The following is a 20,037-nucleotide window of genomic DNA, read 5'->3' on the forward strand; positions in this document are numbered from 1 at the left end:
CCGTCTGGCCTTGTGACTGAAATAATGCAGCTGTGGATATCCTAGGCTAGGAAGTAGGGATAGCTGGTTTAGCAGCCTATGCCTACCATGGCCGGTGCAGTCAGCTAAACTTTTTTTCTCTCTTGGTAATATTTTCATAGGTCTTCAAGATTACCAGGCTGCTTTGACGATTGATCCTCAAAATGAAACTCTACAAGCTGACACACACAAAATCAGACAAATCATCCAAGGGAGTGCACCCTGTCCTGAATGATATATTTTTTAATACATTCATATATATTTTTGCAATGAGGAACACTACAATGAATGCTGATAGCCCACCTGTTCAGTGTAGCCTAATGTGTTTATAGTGATACAATAAAAAAGTCAAACATTGTAACTTGCTTTACGTAACCAGCTATTATTGTAACCAGCTATTAGTGTGTTTCTGTATGTCACAAATAACATAAGTGCAAGTAAAACTATGCTTTACTTTGTGTGTAAGTAGAATGATACAACATGCATATTGTAGAACTTAAATGTACAGCAAAAATGCATTTTCAGGACACCAATCATTGTCAATGGAGTGAAGGTCCACCAGGTAGTTTAATCAACACCAAGACAATGTTATACCATGTCAATCAAATCAGATAGTGTTTTGCAAATTAGGGCAGTCATATACCCTGCTTCGATCAAGACTTGTATTGAAGGAGTTGTCACGTAACATCCCACAGTTCCCAAGGTCTTCTGTGAATCTTTGTGAAAGTGGGTGGTAGGTACAGGGTGATGATTCAAATGTTGGAGATCTAATTCCATAGTCACTTGAGGTGGTCTTGTAGAGGGGGCTTTGAGGCTTTGCCCATGGCACAGGAGAATTGTTTTTAACCACTGGGGTCATCATACATGAGAAAACAGGATTCCCAGGGTTTGCACACAGGGCTCTGCTTTGTTCCTGCTGTTGAGGAGCCGACATTGTTGCCAAGGCCAACCAGTCTACCTAGAATGTCAGGTGATAACAAAAAAATATATCAAATAGTTCAGGGTTTCCCAAACTCGATTTTCGCAAAATATAAAAGATGGATACTGACAAGATACTCTCCGCCCTAACAATGGGAGTCGTTGTCCAAAAAGCAGCACGCCTATCCTTTTTTTTTGATTGGTTGATACATCTCATTATTTTAATACTTTTAAAAAAATAGTAAAATGAGGGTTGTTGACGTCAATCGACTGTATTCAATTGAGAGATGTTATGCCAATGTAGCAAATAAGCCATACATTTTTTGTTGTTGACAAAACTCTACACTCATTATACAAAATATCATTGCCTAGTGGGCGACAGACTTTCAGCCGAGTTGGGCCTAGCTATCTATTTGCGTCTTCCTCTCTGAATATCAACATGCCTTATGACTGTTTTCCTAAACTCGGTTCTGGGCCCTTCCCCCTTGGATGCACGTTATTATTCTAGCACACAGCTGATTCAAATATCAAAACTTGATGATGAGTTGGTTGTTTGAATCAGCTGTGTAGTGCTAAGGCAAAAAACAAAAGACACAGGGGGCCCCAGGACAGAGTTTGGGAAACCTTGTTATATGAAACGCTACAAGTTTCAGACAAACTTTGTAAACTCCTAAAGTAAGACTTACCTTGATAGTTGGTTGGTGAGGACAGACCTCTGTCGTGGATTCAGGATGTTGGTTACCGTAGCTACCCTCCTTTGCGAAGGTTTTGACGCGACAGTTGATGTAGATTTACTAGATCGGAAGGATCATCCTCCTTGCTTCATATCTCTTCATTCTAAGCCTTGTGTGTATTATTATACAAACCTTACATAAAGTTGGGCGTATTGAATAAAGACAACCCACTGACATATAATCATTGCAGTAGACTAAAATCATGAGTTTAGTATGTTGGTTTACATCTACCCATGTATTTCTCAGTTGATCAATCACGTGATCCAGAGACCATAGTATGCTGGGAGCTGTAGTTTCCAACTTTGGCAAACGACGTGCTCACTTCACGCAAACTCATAATTAAAACTAAAATTACCCCTCATTACGTTACACGTTCTTCAGCTTCGCAAAGGTCTGTTGTTATTAACGTCATGACAGCAGCATTCGCGTCCCGGTGGCAGCATTAAGACTTCCAGTTTTCAAGTTATTCCTTCAAAACAAAAGTCTGAGGTAAACGCTATCTGTATGATATTTTTTTCCAGCTTTGCATAGCCATAGTGTATCATGTCAAAATTGTTATCATAACTGCATCAGGGAAAATCTGAACTAAAGAGAATTACTACTCTATATAAGATAAAGAATGTTTTAATATGTAATTGTATAGGACTGGTTCTATGCTTTTTCTTGGTTCTTACAGATCCTATCACGGTTTCAATTTATTTCCAGTTTGTTTAAATTGTATTCCTGGATGATTATATGGCCTTGTGGCTTATAGCCTCATGTGTCTTGTCTTAGTAGCACCCTTTAGTGGCTTAAAGCCTCGTGGCTTATCCTGAACTCAGCAAAAAAATAAGTTTCCCCTTTTCAGGACCCTGTCTTTCAAAGTTAATAAAAATCCAAAAATAACTTCACAGATCTTCATTGTAAAGGGTTTAAACACTGTTCCCCATGCTTGTTCAATGAACCATAAATACTTTAAGAACATGCACCTGTGGAATGGTCATTAAGACACTAACAGCTTACAGGCGGTAGGCAATTAAGGTCACAGTTTTGAAAATGTAGGACACTAAAGAGGCCTTTCTACTGACTCTGGAAAACACCAAAAGAAAGATGCCCAGGGTCCCTGCTCATCTGCTTGAACGTGCTGCAAGGAGGCATGAGGACTGCAGATGTGGCTAGGACAATAAATTGCAACGTCCGTACTGCGAGACGCCTAAGACAGCGCTACAGGGAGACAGGACGGACAGCTGATCGTCCTCGCAGTGGCAGACCACGTGTAACAACACCTGCACAGGATCAGCACATCCGAACATCCCACCTGCGGGACAGGTACAGGATTGAAAAAACAACTGCCCGAGTTACACCAGGAACGCACAATCCCTCCATCAGTGCTCAGACTGTCCGCAATAGGCTGAGAGAGGCTGGACTGAGGGCTTGGAGGCCTGTTGTAAGGCAGGTCCTCACCAGACATCACCGGCAACAACGTCACCTATGGGCACAAACCCACTGTCGCTGGACCAGACAGGACTGTCAAAAAGTGCTCTTCACTGACGAGTCGCGGTTTTGTCTCACCAGAGGGGATGGTCAGATTCACGTTTATCTTCGAAGGAATGAGTGTTACACTGAGGCCTGTACTCTGGAGCGGGATCAATCAATGCCCTGCTGCCTGTCTCCTGACCTTACCCTGCTGCTTGCCCCCTTCTCCACCTGACCTTACCCTGCTGCTTGCCCCGTTCTCCCCCTGACCTTACCCTGCTGCTTGCCCCCTTCTCCACCTGACCTTACCCTGCTGCTTGCCCCCTTCTCCCCCTGACCTTACCCTGCTGCCTGCCCCCTTCTCCCCCTGACCTTACCCTGCTGCTTGCCCCCTTCTCCACCTGACCTTACCCTGCTGCCTGCCCCCTTCTCCCCTGACCTTACCCTGCTGCCTGCCCCCTTCTCTCCTCTTTGACCTTACCCTGCTGCCCGCCCCCTTCTCTCCTCCTTGACCTTACCCTGCTGCCCGCCCCCTTCTCTCCTCTTTGACCTTACCCTGCTGCCCGCCCCCTTCTCTCCTCGTTGACCTTACCCTGCTGCCTGCCTCCTTCATTGTTAATGTTTAAATAGTTATTTTTCATGTATCATGAATAAATACAGGTTATTGACACGTTTCTACAATTACATGGGATACTTTTATTTAGAACGTTTTCGAAATTCTGTGATCCGGAAGTACTATTTTTAGTGTTGCTGACGAGACGCTGATTGTGTTGTTGTTGAATTGAAATCGATGAAGCTGCGAGAGCGCAATTGTGACTGCAATATCAAGAATCGTTTGCAGAAATACGTACTTTCTACGTTGGAAACTTACTGGGTAATGATATTACTGTCTGTTGTTTTGTCAGGTTAGAGTGGTTTGTAAGTCTGTCGTTACAGAGTAGGATAAGTTAGAAACTAACGCGTACTAGTAGCTAACTGTGCGAGTGGCTAGCTTTTACTGTTAGGTAGCAAGAAGCTGTTTAAATGTCAGTCTATCTAGCAGCTGTTTGCAGAAAACACCCCTCAGTTCGCATTTTCACCTGCTTGTGTCATTTCTTATGATAATTGTTAGTATTGTGCATATAATAACGTTACATAGCTACATATGTAACGTTAGAGATACATCTATCTATTCAGACATCCATTTGTTGAATAATCGATTGCGGATTGGACTCCTCGTGTGCTAACTGTAGTTGGCTAGCTAGCTGGCGGCATCGCAGCATTGCAATCCTGCACAGTGCAGCTACGAAGGCCCCCCCCCCCCATTCTACACAACCACTACTGGGTACTCAAAGCTGTATAAACTCTTTATCATGTTCTGCTGCAAAAATATTATGCCTATACAGAGAAACATAAACAGTTTTCGATATCCCCAAAAGTGGGGCATTGGTGCGATCATTCACCAACAAAGGGGGTCACATGACATCCCCTACCATTCATTGAACGCAAACAACTTTAGCGCCTATTGACTATAGTATCTTCTGACCGGGGAGTTGTGTTAAGTGCCCGGACGCTTACTCTAAACATGAACATGCATCGCTTGCGGTACTGTATTGGAAATATAAGTAACTTATATTTCATATCAGTGAAACATTTATTTTAAACAAAAGGTAAATGACTACACACCTTTTATAGGGTTAGTGTTCCCACACAGCCATATCTCCACGTTCGAGCGCTTGTTTACGGAAGACATAATTCGCCACCTGCTGTCTAGTGTGTTCAGAACATCTGTGTGTGTGTTAGCAGAGAGGAAGAGAGATGTCCAACTCGGCAGAAAATCAGTCTCCCTCCTTTAGGTGGTGTTTTTTCACCAAGCAATGAGTTTTTTTATAATGACTGTCGAATTTGGTCAACAAATAAACTAATGTCTTATTTTCTCGAATATAAGCATAAGTTGTTAAGAGTGTACTGATATAAGTAGGACACGTGGATAACCCGGTGTTGTGCCGAAAATCTCCCTCCTGGCAGAATACTTGGGGCGGCAGGGTAGCCTAGTGGTTAGAGTGTTGGACTAGTAACCGGAAGGTTGCAAGTTCAAACCCCCGAGCTGACAAGGTACAAAATGCCCCTGAACAGGCATTTAACCCACTGTTCCTAGGCCGTCATTGAAAATAAGAATTTGTTCTTAACTGACTTGCCTGGTTAAATAAAAACTTCCCCCTTCGGGTTTTTCATTGCTGCGACTTGTTCTCGTTGAGATTTCTGCTCTCCACGCCTTTGTCAATTTAGCCTACATTTCACTGGCGGTTCTAGCTTGTACGGCGCCCTGGCCGAACCGTGCCGCCCTGGGCGGCTGCCCATGTCGCCCATGTCCGCTACTAATTTGTATTAGTCTAAAAATACATATCTCTGCCAAAATTCGTCATATCTCCCATGGCCTATTCGACTAGTATTTTTGAAAGTGTAAGGATAATAATTCAGCCATAGTTGTTCTGAAATGTTTATTGCTTGCCAACATTTGACTCCTCTGTTTAATATAACACACACATTAATGATTCATTTCGGTTGCCTATCCTGACTTGAAGTTTGTTCTATAGAAAGTATTTGACTGTGTGCCACAGAAAGTATTTGACTCTAGCCACAAAATTAAGGAAATTAGAAGGGGAGATTCTGGCAGGGGGATTTTTTGACACAACACTGGCAACTTTGAGAAAAAACACTTTATATCCGAGTTGTCTCGAGATGGCTATGCATAGTCATGGCATGAGGCTAGTAGCATAGCATCTCTCTCCATTGAATACAGGTGGTTAAAGTCAACAACCCTCATCGAATATTCAAAAAAGTATTATAATAATGAGATGTATCCACCAACCCAAAGAACAGATAGATAGAAGCTAGACAGCCCGTCTCGCCGCTTTGTGGACAACGGCTCCCATTGTTAGGGAGACGCATGTATTGTCAGTATATCCATCATCTTTGGTGTAAGCTAACTAGGGAGGAAGTGTAGTTCGTCAACTGGAGGCACATACAGTGTATGAATCTGTGCACAACTGCTACAGTAAGTGTATCTTTTTTATTTGAAAAATGTTCTCGCTGACATGAAAGATAAGGGGCATATGTTTAGAAAACCGTTTTGAAAGTGATGATTGACATTTCTAAACGTTAAAACACAATGTCAAAATTGTAGTTGACATGGATCCAAATGTGAGCGAATGTAATTGCTGAAAACCCTCCATATGGAGATTAATGGTTTTTGAGAGCTAGACATTGCCCAGTCAATGAGGCATGCATTATGCTACAATGTCTGTGTACTGTTGTTGTGAACTGTCTTATCTCAATGTCATATCAGTGAACTGTGGTTTTATGCAGAATGATACATTTTGCATTTGAGTATTCAAATGTTCCTCTTGTGCAAAAAATAAAAACTCCTAATGCATTTTTTTACAGTGTGCTCCATTGTTTTTACCAGCTGGCGGAGCCATGTCAGAGAGCTCAAGTGACGCAGAGTCCTCCTGTGGGTGGACTATCATAAGTAATGAAGTAAGTCAAGTCTTTCTGACTCTACCTGGGTCCTTATTTGATTCCCCATCAGCCTGAGCACCTCAGCTAACCCTTTTAGGACCAATAGTCCAGTACTAGGAACTAGAGGTCGATCGATTAATCGGAATGGCCGATTAATTAGGGCCGATTTCAAGTTTTCATAACAATTGGAAATCAGTATTTTTGGGTGCCGATTTGCCTATTTAAAAAATAAAATAAAAATTGTACCTTTTATTTAATTAGGCAAGTCAGTTAAGAACACATTATTATTTTCAATGACGGCCTAGGAACGGTGGGTTAACTGCCTCGTTCAGGGGCAGAATGACAGATTTTCTCCATGTCAGCTCGGGGGATCCAATCTTGCAACCTTACAGTTAACTAGTCCAACGCAATAACGACCTGCCTCTCTCGTTGCACTCCACAAGGAGACTGCCTGTTACACGAAGGCAGTAAGCCAAGGTAAGTTGCTAGCTAGCATTATATTTATCTTATAAAAAACAATCAATCATAATCACTAGTTAACTACACATGGTTGATGATATGACTAGATATTATCTAGCGTGTCCTGCGTTGCATATAATCTGACTGAGCATACAAGCATACAAGTATCAAAGTATCTGACTGAGCGGTGGTAGGCAGAAGCAGGTGCGTAAACATGAATTCAAACAGCACTTTCGTGCGTTTTGCCAGCAGCTCTTCGTTGTGCGTCAAGCATTGTGCTGTTTATGACTTCAAGCCTATCAACTCCCGAGATGAGGCTGGTGTAACCGAAGTGAAATGACTAGCTAGTTAGCGCACGCTAATAGCGTTTCAAACATCACCCGCTCTGAGCCTTCTAGTAGTTGTTCCCCTTGCTCTGCATGGGTAACGCTGCTTCGATGGTGGCTGTTGTCGTTGTGTTGCTGGTTCGAGCCCAGGGAGGGGCGAGGAGAGAGGCGGAAGCTATACTGTTACATTGGCAATACTAAAGTGCCTATAAGAACATCTAATAGTCAAAGGTTAATGAAATACAAATGGTATAGAGGGACATAGTCCTATAATTCCTATAATAACTTCAACCTAAAACTTCTTACCTGGGAATATTGAAGACTCATGGTAAAAGGAACCACCAGCTTTCATATGTTCTGAGCAAGGAACTGAAACGTTAGCTTTCTTACATAGCACATATTGCACTTTTACTTTCTTCTCCAACACTTTGTTTTTGCATTATTTAAACCAAATTGAACATGTTTCATTATTTACTTGAGGCTAAATTGATTTTATTGATGTATTATATTAAGTTAAAATAAGTGTTAATTCAGTATTGTGTAATTGTCATTATTACAAATAGATAAATAAAAATCGTCCGATTCAATCGGTATTGGCTTTTTTGGTTCTCCAATAATCGGTATCGGCATTGAAAAATCACAATCGGTCGACCTCTACTAGGAACCAGAGGCCTTGAAATTCCTCAGTGCACTCTAATGGGACTGGCCTATGGATATGACTGTTACAGTGACTGACTAATTTAAAGTTTCATGTCATCTAGTTACTTCTTGAGTGCCTTTATGGCAGTCAATGCCATTATGCCGACTGTCTAGATTAATTTGAAAGTCTGAGGGTTAATGCTGTGAACTGGAGATCATAGTATGCCTTCATGTCGGGTTGTCTAAAATGTGGTAGGCTAATATAATAGGTTTGTTTCTAAGGGTTCAGATATTGAGGCCCTGGGGCCAGAGAACGGCCTGGAATGTGGATCTGATCTCCCAGAGAGCGTAGTGCTGGAGCCAGAGCTGCTGCAGGACCAACTCACCGCTCTCTCTGGTAGGAGGAGTTACCATATGCCTTGTTATGACAAATGAAATATCTAGGCCTATTACAAAAAAAACTATAGATGACTGGGTTAAACTGTTTCAACATTGTAATATACATGTATCAGAAAAACTACATAATTTGGTTTAACCATCTGTAATGAAACACATTTATAGCTGTATTGAGATGTTATGTGCTCACAGTAGATGGCGTGCACTCAACTTTTCTTCAAATTTTAAATGTCTTCTCAATGTGTTTCAGCTGAGTTCACTGAGGAGAGGGGTGAGTCATCTCTTAATGCCACTCTAAAAGAAGAAACCTTAGATGAGATATTGTTTGCTTCTGAGGTGAGGGATAAAAACAAAACATTCTTCAGCTGTATATTTGTATGATTCCCACGTCGCTATGTTTCCAGTCCCTATGCCAACCATGTGGAATATCCTCTGCAGGCTGGAGGTGAGGTGGCCGGGGACGAGCAAGTGACTCTGTGCTCCTCCAGTGACCACTCTGACATTGTGACTCTGGGGGACACTAGGGAGACTGAGCTCGGGCCTTGGGATGAGCAGGCGGTGGAGGAGGAAGAGGGAGCAGTCAGTGAGGAGCTCTACCTGGGCACCTCTTCCAGCAGCCAGTACACCTTCAGTGCAGCAGAGACTGGTAGGGCAAACCAACACACCCTTTAGGGGATGTTTCAATGAATTCCAGTATGAGGTAAATTGGAGAATTTAGATACATTTGTATTTATCTTTGCAGTTCAAAGTTAGAGATGTTTCCATGCAAGGTTTGATGGTCTGGTGATGATCAATCAACTTAAGTGGATAAGAGAACAGATAGGGCATGATGACAAACAGAAGAAACCAACAAAGCACTCCTTCCTATCCCTTCCCCTTGTCCTAAAGCCAGGCTGATGATGGGCCACTGGAAGCTTCCACAGAGTCTGTGGGACTTGGGCTGCCAACTGAAAGGGCAGATGTCTGGCAGCTGTCCTCTCTCAGGTGGTATAAACTGGACTGGTGTGAATATGATAGTGTGCTGCTTGTCTTGCTCAACACAGTGTAGCAGGTCTAAACCTGATAAGCTGTTGTCAGGGCAAATGCTGCCCGATGATGTAAACAAGTTCTGCTTCTTTTGAAGGGTGTTTGCAACTGCCACTAAATGTGTGAAACGAAACACTTGCGTGGTATTTCTGCATGATGTGTGTTTTTTAGGCTTAACAACTGGAAGTTGCCCCAGTGATGATTTGCCTAAATGTCATTGGTTTGACTGATATACCTGATGTATAATTAGCTCAGCCTATAATACATTTTATTTCAGAAAAATTGTATATCAGATTAGTTGTTATTCTGGATCTCCTGTATTTCTCTTTAAACTTTAGGCTAGGGGTCACCTCTGTGATCATGTAACCTAGATTAAACTTGATACTGAGGCATGTTGTTTACATGTTGCTCCTATTACCAGAGGGATGTCTTTAATCAGATTTTGCAATCAATGGTTATTGTTAAGCAAAACATAAGCACATTTTCACAGCAATGTGGTTCCGTTTCACAGGTTTGGCATTTCCTCTGGAAGACTAAAGCATTATTTTTGTTTCCCCAGTTGAATGTGCACCAATGTCATGAAGCCTAGCTTTACAACAGGGGTCTCCAACCCTGTTTCTGGAGAGCTCTACCCTCCTGTAGGTTTTTGTGCCAATCTCAGTTGTAACTCACCTGGTTTTTAAACCAGCTAATTGTTAGAATCAGGTGTGCTAGACTGAGAACCTACAGGACTGTAGCTCTCCAGGAACAGGGTTTGAGAGCCCTGCTTTACAAAAAAAAAATATGTATAGGCTTTAAAGGCGGGCTGAACTTCCTGATTTTGGTTTAGTTTTTCGACTTGGTCATTGAGAAATGCAGCAGCCATGACCAAAGCCAAATAAGAGTTGTCTTCGGGGGGGGTGGTTTAATGTGTGTGTGTGTGTGTGTGTGTGTGTGTGTTCACACGTGGCAAGTGTTTGTGTACTGTTTTGGCAGAGTGAATATAACTTGAACGTCTAACCAGGTCTTGTCTTGATGTCGCCTAGGCTAGTTAGTGCTAGCCAACTTATTTAGCCAATTAGCTTCACCCTCTGGTGTGCCGCTGTGGCAAAGTTGGTTTGACATTGAATAGCTTATCTCTAGGGCTAGTTAGGGGCCATCAATAAATGACTGTAAATGGGAAAATATTTTGATGTTTCACATCTTTTAGTTGTCTCATTCAACGCTTTCAATATTTTAATTTCCACAATTTATTGCAGGTTTGAGGTTTTTAATTAAGTACATTTGGAGCTATTGACATTTTAAAATATTGTCCCATGTACATTGTGTAATTTACTGATGGTCCTTAAATAGCCCCATAGGGATGTCACATGTCAAACCAAATTGACCATGGGCATTACGATGGTGTCGCCTGCAGCTGAGCACTGAACTGATGATTACTTGGTGCTGCCAACTGTGGGCAGGATTGAAATATACCCAACCCAAGGAAAACTGTTATGGTACTCATACATTTTTTTCCATCTCGCAAATCATTGTTTTGGACGAGACTGACTTTATGACCAAAATTATCCCATTTACACTTTGTAGTCAATTTTGATAGTAGAATAACTGCTTCTGACTCATATCGATGCCACATAGGCCGTTTTCAAAATGAGAAGTAGCTTTTTAGGGGCAGTCTCTTTAATTAGAATTGAATGGAGACATGATATATTGCTACTAGATCAATGAGGGAATTAAAACAATATATTTTAAGCAGCAATGTGCTGTTAATGATTTTAGCAGCATAAGCATGATTTCCAAGCTTGTCAACCTACATGTCTACCTTGTAATTATGGTTCAGTGCACTAATGATTCTTTGTGTGGGTGTGTGTATGTTGCAGTTTTCCCTGCAGAGCAGCCTGTGGTTGCAGACTCCAGCAGCAGTGAGGATGAGGGAGGAGAGCAGGTCACCCCAGTAGTGCGGAGGCGCAGAGTGAGGAAGAGCACCACTAGCTCTGTGGCTGAGCCTGGAGAGGAGGTGCAGGAGTCTGGCCACATTGACCGAGAGGAGACTCTAGAGGAGGAGCAGAAGGAGGTACAGGAGGAGGTGCAGCAGGAACCTCGCGTTGCACCCCCACCTCAAGGCCATGTCAGCAGCACCCTTAACAAATGTATCATACTAGCCCTCATCATCGCCATCAGCATGGGCATTGGTCACTTCTATGGTAAGCATCATGGGAAAGTATTGGTAAATATGTGATGAAGAATTTCAATGTTGCTTATTATAAGTATGGAATCATTGGTAAAAGGAATTCACGAGTAGGGCTGTTTTAGCAGTTTTAACTTGTGTTGGTTTTGTGTTCTAGGAAAATTTGAAGGTACAGTATGGAGTGGATGGTATGAGGGTAATTAACTCAGCTTGCTTAGGTGCATAAGTCATGATAACGTCATGTGAATGTTATGTGTCATCACCGCATCGTAGTTTTGAATAGCACAAACTAAACCTGTGTGTTTAGTGGGATTATGCAAAGCATGTCTAGTGCCTACATAGATATATTTGATCATATTGAAAGGATACACATCCTATTAAGATAGTGAAAAGAGAATTACAGTGCTTCTGTTGACTTCTTGAATCCATCCTCATCAGAATGTTTGTTACGTGTAGAAACAAATCATTTAGTCATAGGGTGGCAGGTAGCCTAGTGGTTAAGAGGGTCGATGTGCCCTTGAGCAAGGCACTTAACCCGGATTGCTCCTGTAAGTCACTCTGGATGAGCGTGTCTGCTAAATGGTTCAAATGTAAAAATGTAATACAGTATCTGGGTTGTTGTCAATAAGCAATCAGTTTTCCAATGTTATTGGAAGCTCAGAGCTGGCTGAAAGGTGACATTCTGAGTATGACTGATAAACATAATCAGAGGTGTGCCACATTTTGTGAGTTGACTACAAACCAGATGCTCATGATGGGACACTTGTTTAATGTAAGTCAATTTATTTTCTGTTTTTATGTGTGGTAGTATATTACTTTCTTGTGCCATCATCTTTGGTGAGGTAACAATGGGTTCCTAATTTCCCAAGGGTCAGGGAATTCCAACACCTACACCCCACACGTGGACTGTCGGGGGTTTTCTAATTTGCCAGCGAGTGTGGTCATAAGTCAACAATTACACACAATAACAAATTGATGTTATTGAGTTCATTTTGCCACTGCTGATCAATGTCACCAAATAGTTTTGAATCTTGGAAACAAATTGGGCTGCATGGATAAGTCTTGAAATGTTTGTTTGTCCAAGAGTGGGAACCCTTTTTATTGCACCTAACATGACGTGGACATTTCCCACAACTTTTTCTGCTTCTGTGTTACTATTCTTGAATGTGTATTATCATCTGGTGAATCATGCCTATGCTTACGGAAAATGAAGGGAATGCCTAATATTTCATTCTAACACAGGCACAGTACAGGTTCAGGACAGGCAGAAGATTGTGGAGAAGATCTGTGGAGTGAACGACCTTAGTAATTTGAGAGATCTGCAGCCTCAGTGTCATAAAGGACCCAATGTCATCAATAAGGTCTGTAAAGAGTTCTTCATGCATACACTTAGGTATCATAAGCCACCTCCCTCTATCCTTCTCAAATAAATTAGCATAATAAAACAAAATACATGTTATTTTCCTGTCTTAGAAACGGGTTTTTCTTTTTTCTTTGGTGAACTTTGTTTCAGCTATAGAATTCTCTCATTCTTTTGACAGAACACATGCAGATTTCAGGCATTAAAGTGGCAGTAGTCCTAATGTCACATTTGGAACTATCAGTATCATATTTTAGGAATAACTTTTAAGCGTTTCAATATTAAATTGATCTATCCACAACTTTTACAGCAATGCTCAGTGAGCACTCATTTCACTATTATTCGTCAAGAAAATCTAACTTCTGTGGTAAGTATTATTATGCCCCATCTAAAGCACACTATTGCTCCTTCCAGAGAGCAATTTGCTCGCAAAATAATGCATCTTCACCACCCACCACACGGAAGGATGTTTTAATGAATTAATTTGCAAATTATGCCTCAAAGGAAGTGGTCAAACACTATCTAGCTTTGTTACATTTTCCACTGATCTCAAATAGTTTTTGATATGACATACAGTAGCAAAATGTTTCTTTAGGCAATGAGGTCCTTGTATTGAAATACATTGCAAGCCCCCTATATTATACTGTGTAGCCTTGTTTTTGTGGTTTATATTTAGGGCTTCACAGTGACACTGAAATCTATTGTTATGCTTAGATTTTTTTTTCTTGACCTGGTCAAATAATTTAAGATTTGATTGGTAACTTGTTTTCTAATTTGGCACAACGAAATTAGAGGCCATGGTTAACTTAGACAAAAATAATTGCCCCGATTCCCTTTAAATCCCGCAAAGGGAGGCTATGGAACATGGAGTTTTCAAAATAGAAGCCACTTCCTGTTTTGATTTTCCTCAGGGTTTCGCCTCTAATATCAGTTCTGTTATACTCACAGACAATATTTTGACAGTTTTGGAAACTTTAGAGTGTTTTCTATCCAATACTACTAATAATAATATGCATATATTAGCAACTGAGACTGAGGAGCTGGCCGTTTACAATGGGCACCTTTTCATCCAAGCTACTCAATACTGCCCCTGCAGCCATAAAAAGTTAAAGCAACCTCACTTATTAAACCCTCATATCCTCCGTTCCGTTTAACCTAGAGACTTGAAACGTTGTATGTAGGTGTCTTTCTTTATGCTGAACAAATTTGCCTCAAGGACCCATAAAGTCCATCAGCATAGATTTTGTTCCATCTTGAACATTTTGGAAAACTTAAGACCAAATTCATCATGTAGGCTCATAGCTTTTCTCAAACTAAGTTAAGAGATGTACTAAGGGATTGGTTACAAGATGGCTGAGTTATTGATAATCAGATTTTACGTGTCCATTTAAATCCTTTGTAAATCCACTTCAAAATCGCCTATCAACTTAACTTTAGGGTCATCAGACATTACCATGATGAACCATGTTAAGTTTGGCATTGATATCTTCAAAAAATAAGGAAACTTAACAATTAACTTTTGACTCTTTAAAGCTAATGCTTAAAATAGTCATACATCACATGGACTAAAAGTCAGATTCACTCCAAATGTGGTCTCCCAAAATAGTCCCTAAAGAGTAAATAAACATTGCATTCAAAGATGGCCACACTATACCAGTAGATGCGTATATGCTAAACTAGGTTTAAAATACTTCAAAAATCTTCTCATGAACCATAGGACCAAATTACACCAAATCTGGAAAGTAAGCCCATGGTACATGTCTTAAATTACTTTGAGAAAGACGAAGGGATTGGTCAAAATCGGATTATGTGTCCATTTAAACCAGTGTAAATATACTCCATAGTGGTCTAGCAACTTGAAATCTTTCATCGCTATCATGGACATCCCTAAAATGAACCACACTGAATTTGGTTTTGATATCTCAAGTCATGTAATGCCAATGCTCAAAATCATCTGCAGGCATATTCTCCTCATGAACCATACATCAGATTCAATCCAGATTTTGTATTTAGACTTAAGGCTTTTAATAGTTGTTTTTTCTCTGCATTCAAATATGGCCACACTGTACCAAAAGATGCACATATGCTAATGATAAAAATGATTGAAATCTTCTTCTCAATGCTTTCAGTGATTGCACATAAAGGAAGATAGCACTTTATCATGTAGGAACTTTCTTTGTTATCCAACTGATATTTTCTCCTTTTTCATCCTGTGACCACGTTCATATTGCTGCTCGCAGCTATATTTGTGATTTCACATTTAAACTCTTCATGTTACGTGACTATTCTCTACAAATTGGATTCTCTACGATTTGTTTTTGATCGCTTTTTGCCCCCTTGAGAACCATTTGACACTCCACTTAACTGTAGAGTGAGATGAAGCTTAAGTGTATTCTCATTTTATAGCAATGCAATTGCTCACTTTGGTGATGCTGTTTCCACACGTTTAGGACGTGGTTAAGAGTCTGAGAGAAGATCTAAAGGACAAGAGTGACATGATGCTGTCCCTCACAGGGATTATGGACAAGCTTACTAAAGAGAACCAGGATCTCAGATCCAAACAGGCCCAGCTACAGGTAACATGCAAGTACAGGTTACGGTTCAAATGTAACACTAGTGGTGGGTCTTTCCATATACATTTAAGGTGGACTAATATCTAAAGATAAAGATTCAAATGCTGCAACAAAATTCACCATTAATTGATTTGTCATTTATTCGTCTACTGAAGAAATTGTATTTTGTCATTGTTTCACTGTTAACCATCTTCATTATTAATTTGAGGACTAACTGTTCCCCTTGTTGTTCATATGTTAAGTGTTTTGCTAATACTCCTTTGTGGATGCATTACAAATTATGTATTTTTGTTTTGAAACAAGGCCCAGAAAGAAGACTTGGTCGTGAAACTGAAGCAGACTGGCGAGGAGAGGGTTAAGATTGAGTCTAAGCAGAGTCACCTGATGGTGGAGAACCAGCTGCTGAAGAGCTCCCTGGAGCGTGAGGAGGAGTCCCTGTCCACCCTTCAGGAGGAGCTGAGGAACCTGCGCTCCCAGATCCGAGAACTGGAGGAGACTGGGGCCGGGGCCGACTCCATACTCTCTGAGAACCAGAGGCTGAAGGACCACCTGGAGGAGGAGACGCAGCGCCTCCGCAGCTTCCTGAGCCAGAGGGAGGCCCTGATGGCTGAGGCCCAGACACTGAGGAGGGAGCTGGATAATGAGCGGAGGGTGACTGACCAGCTTAGGGAGCAGCTGAGCAGCCGCAACACCAGGGCTGGAGGAGAGGTCGACCCGGAGACAGAGGAGCTGCAGTCACGGCTCATGGAGTTGCAGAAGAAGCTGAGCTTTGAGCAGCAGCGCTCTGACCTTTGGGAGAGGCTCTATGTGGAAACCAAAGAGGAGAGGGCCAAGGGAGACAAGCAGGCCAAAGTCAAGAGGTCCAAGGATGGCGTGATAGGGAAGGTGAAAGACACATTTGATGCGGTGAAGAACTCCACCAAGGAGTTTGTGCACCATCACAAAGAGCAGATAACGAAAGCCAAAGAGGCTGTGAAGGAGAATCTGAGGAAGTTCTCTGATTCTGTGAAGTCCACCTTCCGCCACTTCAAGGACTCTGCTTCACGTATGATGGACAAGACTTACCGGCCTCACGATCGGAGGTTTCATGAGAGGAAGGAAGCCAAGACGGAGCAGCAGGAGCATCATAGAGACCATGGAAACAAGGACTCAGAGGAGGAACCATGGCAGCCCAGAACCCACAAGCCCATGCATCGTCACCCTCGTAAATCCACTGATGACTCTTTCCAGGCACACCGTAACACCCGGAAGTCAGGGGGTAAAGTTGAGGAGGAACCAGAGGCTGAGCAACAACAAAGAGAAGTGCCCAAAGGTTGCTCTGGAGTTTTTGACTGTGCCTACCAAGAATCCATGAGCCTCTTCAACAAAGCCATGGACCCCATAAGAGCAGATGAGTTCAACCAGCTGCTTCACAGCTACCTCCAGCAGGAGGTTGACCACTTCCACCACTGGACTGAGCTGGAGAGCTTTATTAAAAATTTCTTTCACAACGGCGTCTTCATCCATGATCAGATGCTGTTCACAGACTTTGTTAGTGGTGTGGAAGACTACCTGGAGGACATGGATGAGTACCATGGCCACAATGATGACGTCTTTGAAGATCTTGATGAGTATGTCTACAGGCACTTCTTTGGAGATACCTACTCAAAACGTTATGGGTCAAGGTAAGTTTATAGTTTTCATAACTGTTTTTTTCAATCGGATCTTGTGAATGTTGTGCTTTACCATATTCTGACATTTCTTTTCGCCAACTCACAGTAGACCCTTTGAAGTGCCAAATACGGATACTAAAGAAGAAAGACTAGCCAAGCACCAGCAGCGCAATCAGAGGGCCCGGCCCCGGTCACAAAGAGAGAGGAAGTGGAGCAGAGCAGGACGGAACACAGACAGACACATGGCTGATGTAAAAATAGAGTTGGGTCCTATGCCCTTTGATCCCAAATATTGAGAATAATCTTACCTAATGAATCTGTTTTTATAATGGCTGATATTGTAGTTGCAAAGGCTATTTAGGATGTGTTTGATGGAAAGCCTTTTCTCTTCTGTTTTTGTGATTTTGCACAATGTTCTTTTAATGCTGCCGAATGTCCCCTTGCTTCCTGTGTTGTGTAAGCAATCCTTAGGTTAGTAGCAATGGTGGTGTATCTGACTGCAATCTAATCTCATGCGCACAAAGAAAATTATTGCTGCAATGATAAATATGACTAACTACAGCAAGAAACATGGGAATGTTTAGTAAATCTGACAGTAGCTAACTCTGTAGTACACATTCATTGTCATCAGGTCAGCTGTTACATGTTCATGTTCTTTTTAAGAGCCATCACTGACTAATTTGCACAACATTTCTTAGTTTTGGGCCTTGTTTAAAAAATAATAATAATCTATTACCATTTTAATTGTCTAAATGTAGGCCTAATGTGAATGAATAATGATTAATTGGATGGATCCAACAATGGAAAGAAATACAATTTTTGTCAGTGGCATTGAGAAGTTATGCACTGACAAATACACTTTAATTTCAATTCCAAATTGATAATTGTGAGATGATGGCCTAAACAATTGCTGACAATGATACTGTTGTGTGCAGTAAAACTTAAAAAGTAGCAAAACCACTGAGAAATACTTGCAAGAATGCAAGCTGGTTCCACAGTCGATTTCTATAATTTGCTGCTACGTTACATATTTGTTTAAAATGGTGAGATAAAGTGCAACTGTGTTGTCGTTAAATTGTTCAGTAACATTCCAACTATGGCTTGTTTTATTAAGGCTGATTTTATTTCCTTTTCATTTACAGATGTGCTGTTGAAAATGAATTGCAGCTTCCCAATAAAAAAAAAAGTGAATATTGATTGCTTCTCCCCCCTAACATAGTGGACTGTCTGGCTAGGTGTTGCATTATTTTCAATGTTTAAAAGATCAATCTGTTATTCAGTTTTAATTATAATTTATTCCTTTACATTGCAGATCCATTTTGATTTAACTTCCCGATGGTTCTGTTCAGTGCATTTTGTAAACTAGGATCCTTCTTCAAACTCGTCCTTGAGATACATGAGTAAGGGAAATCTTTGTGCTTCTTAGAAATGTATTCGCATTCTGTTCAGTGCCTTTGATAAACTAGGATGCTTTTTCCAACTCGTCCTTCAGGAACGTGACTGTGGAATATTTCTGTACTTCTCATAAATCTATTCCCCTCCAAGAATGCAGAGATCTCCTGAGGACAGAAAAAGATAATAATAAAAGTGATTGTAACAGTGAAGGAGCCATTAGTCTTGAATTACAAAATGCAGAGTATCTAACCTTCTTCAGAACATCAAAGAACACCAGGTGTGTTGGTAGCATTGACTTATAAGGAAATGAGGTCAACCAATGATGAGGATCAGCGAAGAATCTCTCAGCTTCATCGACATAGCTCTTGTCTCCTGTGAGATCTGGTGGACATTCTAAGAAATGCATCTTAATTGGACAGTGGATGTGACAACAAAAATGTATATTGAATATTTACTGCACTGCCTCGGTAGCTATAAGCATGCCACATGTCTTACTCATGCAAAAGCCCACAAAAATGGACTGTACCTGTAGAAAGGTGTAGAGTGATAGGGCATTAGAAAGAGGGCTTCAGGCAGTGGAGGGGTTGAAGGATCACTTGTAATACAGGGTCTGGAGGGGACCCATGACATCCAGTGTGCCTCGCTGGTGAAGCAGACCTGTGTACAGTGTTGGGACCTTATATCTGCTGTCCACTCCCACGTCAAATAGCCATAGGTGAAGTTATTAAGGATTTAGCAGAATACACAGCCTATTGTCCACAAAAAGGTTATTAGAAGGGTACTGCTTAAACTTTCAAGAAAATTGTTGCAAGAATATTCAAAAACCATAAGATGTGCGTTTTCGAGGGACTGCCAGTATTCATCCGGGACAAAGCTGGTCTGGACCAGGAAGCAGTTGATGAGACGAAATGCCACAGTGAAGACATTGACATGGACCCCAAATACACCTGAGGAGAAGAAGAATAAACAAAAACACGTCAGATTAGGCTGCCTGTGTTAGATGTGCATTGGTAATTACATCCATTATCAACTAGTAATTTGAAAGACTCAAGCATTCTGAAACTGCAAGTACAATTGCATGCTCCTGGATCACCTGTTGCCTACTTCAATTTCATTTGTATTTATTTATTTAACCTTTATTTAACTAGGCAAGTCAGTTAAGAACACATTCTTATTTATGTTGATGTAGCTAGCTAAACTTTATTTCCATTCTAACTTTTATCATCAACAGCAGTTTGACATTTGTTCAGTCTGCTAGAAATATGATAGCTGCTTTACCAAACAGGGAACATACAGTCGTGGCCAAAAGTTTTGAGAATGACACAAATATTAATTTGCACAAAGTCTGCTTCTTCAGTGTCTTTAGATATCTTTGTCAGATGTTACTATGGAATACTGAAGTATAATTACAAGCATTT

The 20,037-nt window shown here is 41.2% G+C and overlaps 2 protein-coding genes and 1 long non-coding RNA gene across 6 annotated transcripts in view; 2 read left to right on the plus strand and 1 right to left on the minus strand.

Annotated features, from left to right (window-relative positions):
- dnaaf4 (dynein axonemal assembly factor 4) overlaps positions 1-379 on the plus strand; it is a 3,794-nt gene extending 3,415 nt beyond the window's left edge. The window contains exon 9 of the mRNA XM_029641582.2: positions 141-379. Within this exon, the coding sequence (XP_029497442.2) occupies positions 141-253 (113 nt within the window). The 3' untranslated portion in view covers positions 254-379. The remainder of the gene's footprint in view (positions 1-140) is intronic.
- Positions 1-5,167, minus strand: part of LOC115113670 (uncharacterized) — an 18,859-nt gene extending 13,692 nt beyond the window's left edge. The window contains exon 1 of the long non-coding RNA XR_003861126.2: positions 4,791-5,167. This is a non-coding gene — a long non-coding RNA (uncharacterized LOC115113670). The remainder of the gene's footprint in view (positions 1-4,790) is intronic.
- On the plus strand, positions 3,872-18,421 carry LOC115113665 (cell cycle progression protein 1). 4 transcript variants are annotated; one of them, XM_029641576.2, is made up of 11 exons: positions 3,874-3,999; positions 6,552-6,644; positions 8,333-8,447; positions 8,697-8,782; positions 8,885-9,092; positions 9,335-9,430; positions 11,332-11,655; positions 12,882-13,000; positions 15,450-15,575; positions 15,876-17,236; positions 17,331-18,421. In XM_029641576.2, exons 1-11 carry the CDS (start codon positions 3,916-3,918, stop codon positions 17,518-17,520), a joined length of 2,802 nt encoding a protein of 933 aa, XP_029497436.2. In that variant the 5' UTR covers positions 3,874-3,915; the 3' UTR covers positions 17,521-18,421. The 4 variants fall into 4 exon arrangements, with proteins under 4 accessions (XP_029497440.2, XP_029497436.2, XP_029497438.2 ...); XM_065013093.1 differs by having other exon boundaries at positions 3,909-3,999; positions 6,574-6,644; XM_029641580.2 differs by lacking the exon at positions 15,450-15,575 and having other exon boundaries at positions 3,872-3,999.
- The last annotated feature ends 1,616 nt before the right edge of the window (positions 18,422-20,037 follow it).

Source organism: Oncorhynchus nerka, linkage group LG28 (genome assembly GCF_034236695.1).
Source record: "Oncorhynchus nerka isolate Pitt River linkage group LG28, Oner_Uvic_2.0, whole genome shotgun sequence".
In the NCBI taxonomy this organism is placed as follows: domain Eukaryota; kingdom Metazoa; phylum Chordata; class Actinopteri; order Salmoniformes; family Salmonidae; genus Oncorhynchus; species Oncorhynchus nerka.

Bases quoted from the DNA above. Each gene is read 5' to 3' on its own strand.
- LOC115113665 (XM_029641576.2), top strand. From the start codon at position 3,916: ATGAAGCTGCGAGAGCGCAATTGTGACTGCAATATCAAGAATCGTTTG. The intron at 4,000-6,551 runs GTAATGATATTA...ATTTTTTTACAG, and splicing joins CTACGTTGGAAACTTACTGG to TGTGCTCCATTGTTTTTACC. The intron at 17,237-17,330 runs GTAAGTTTATAG...GCCAACTCACAG, and splicing joins TCAAAACGTTATGGGTCAAG to TAGACCCTTTGAAGTGCCAA.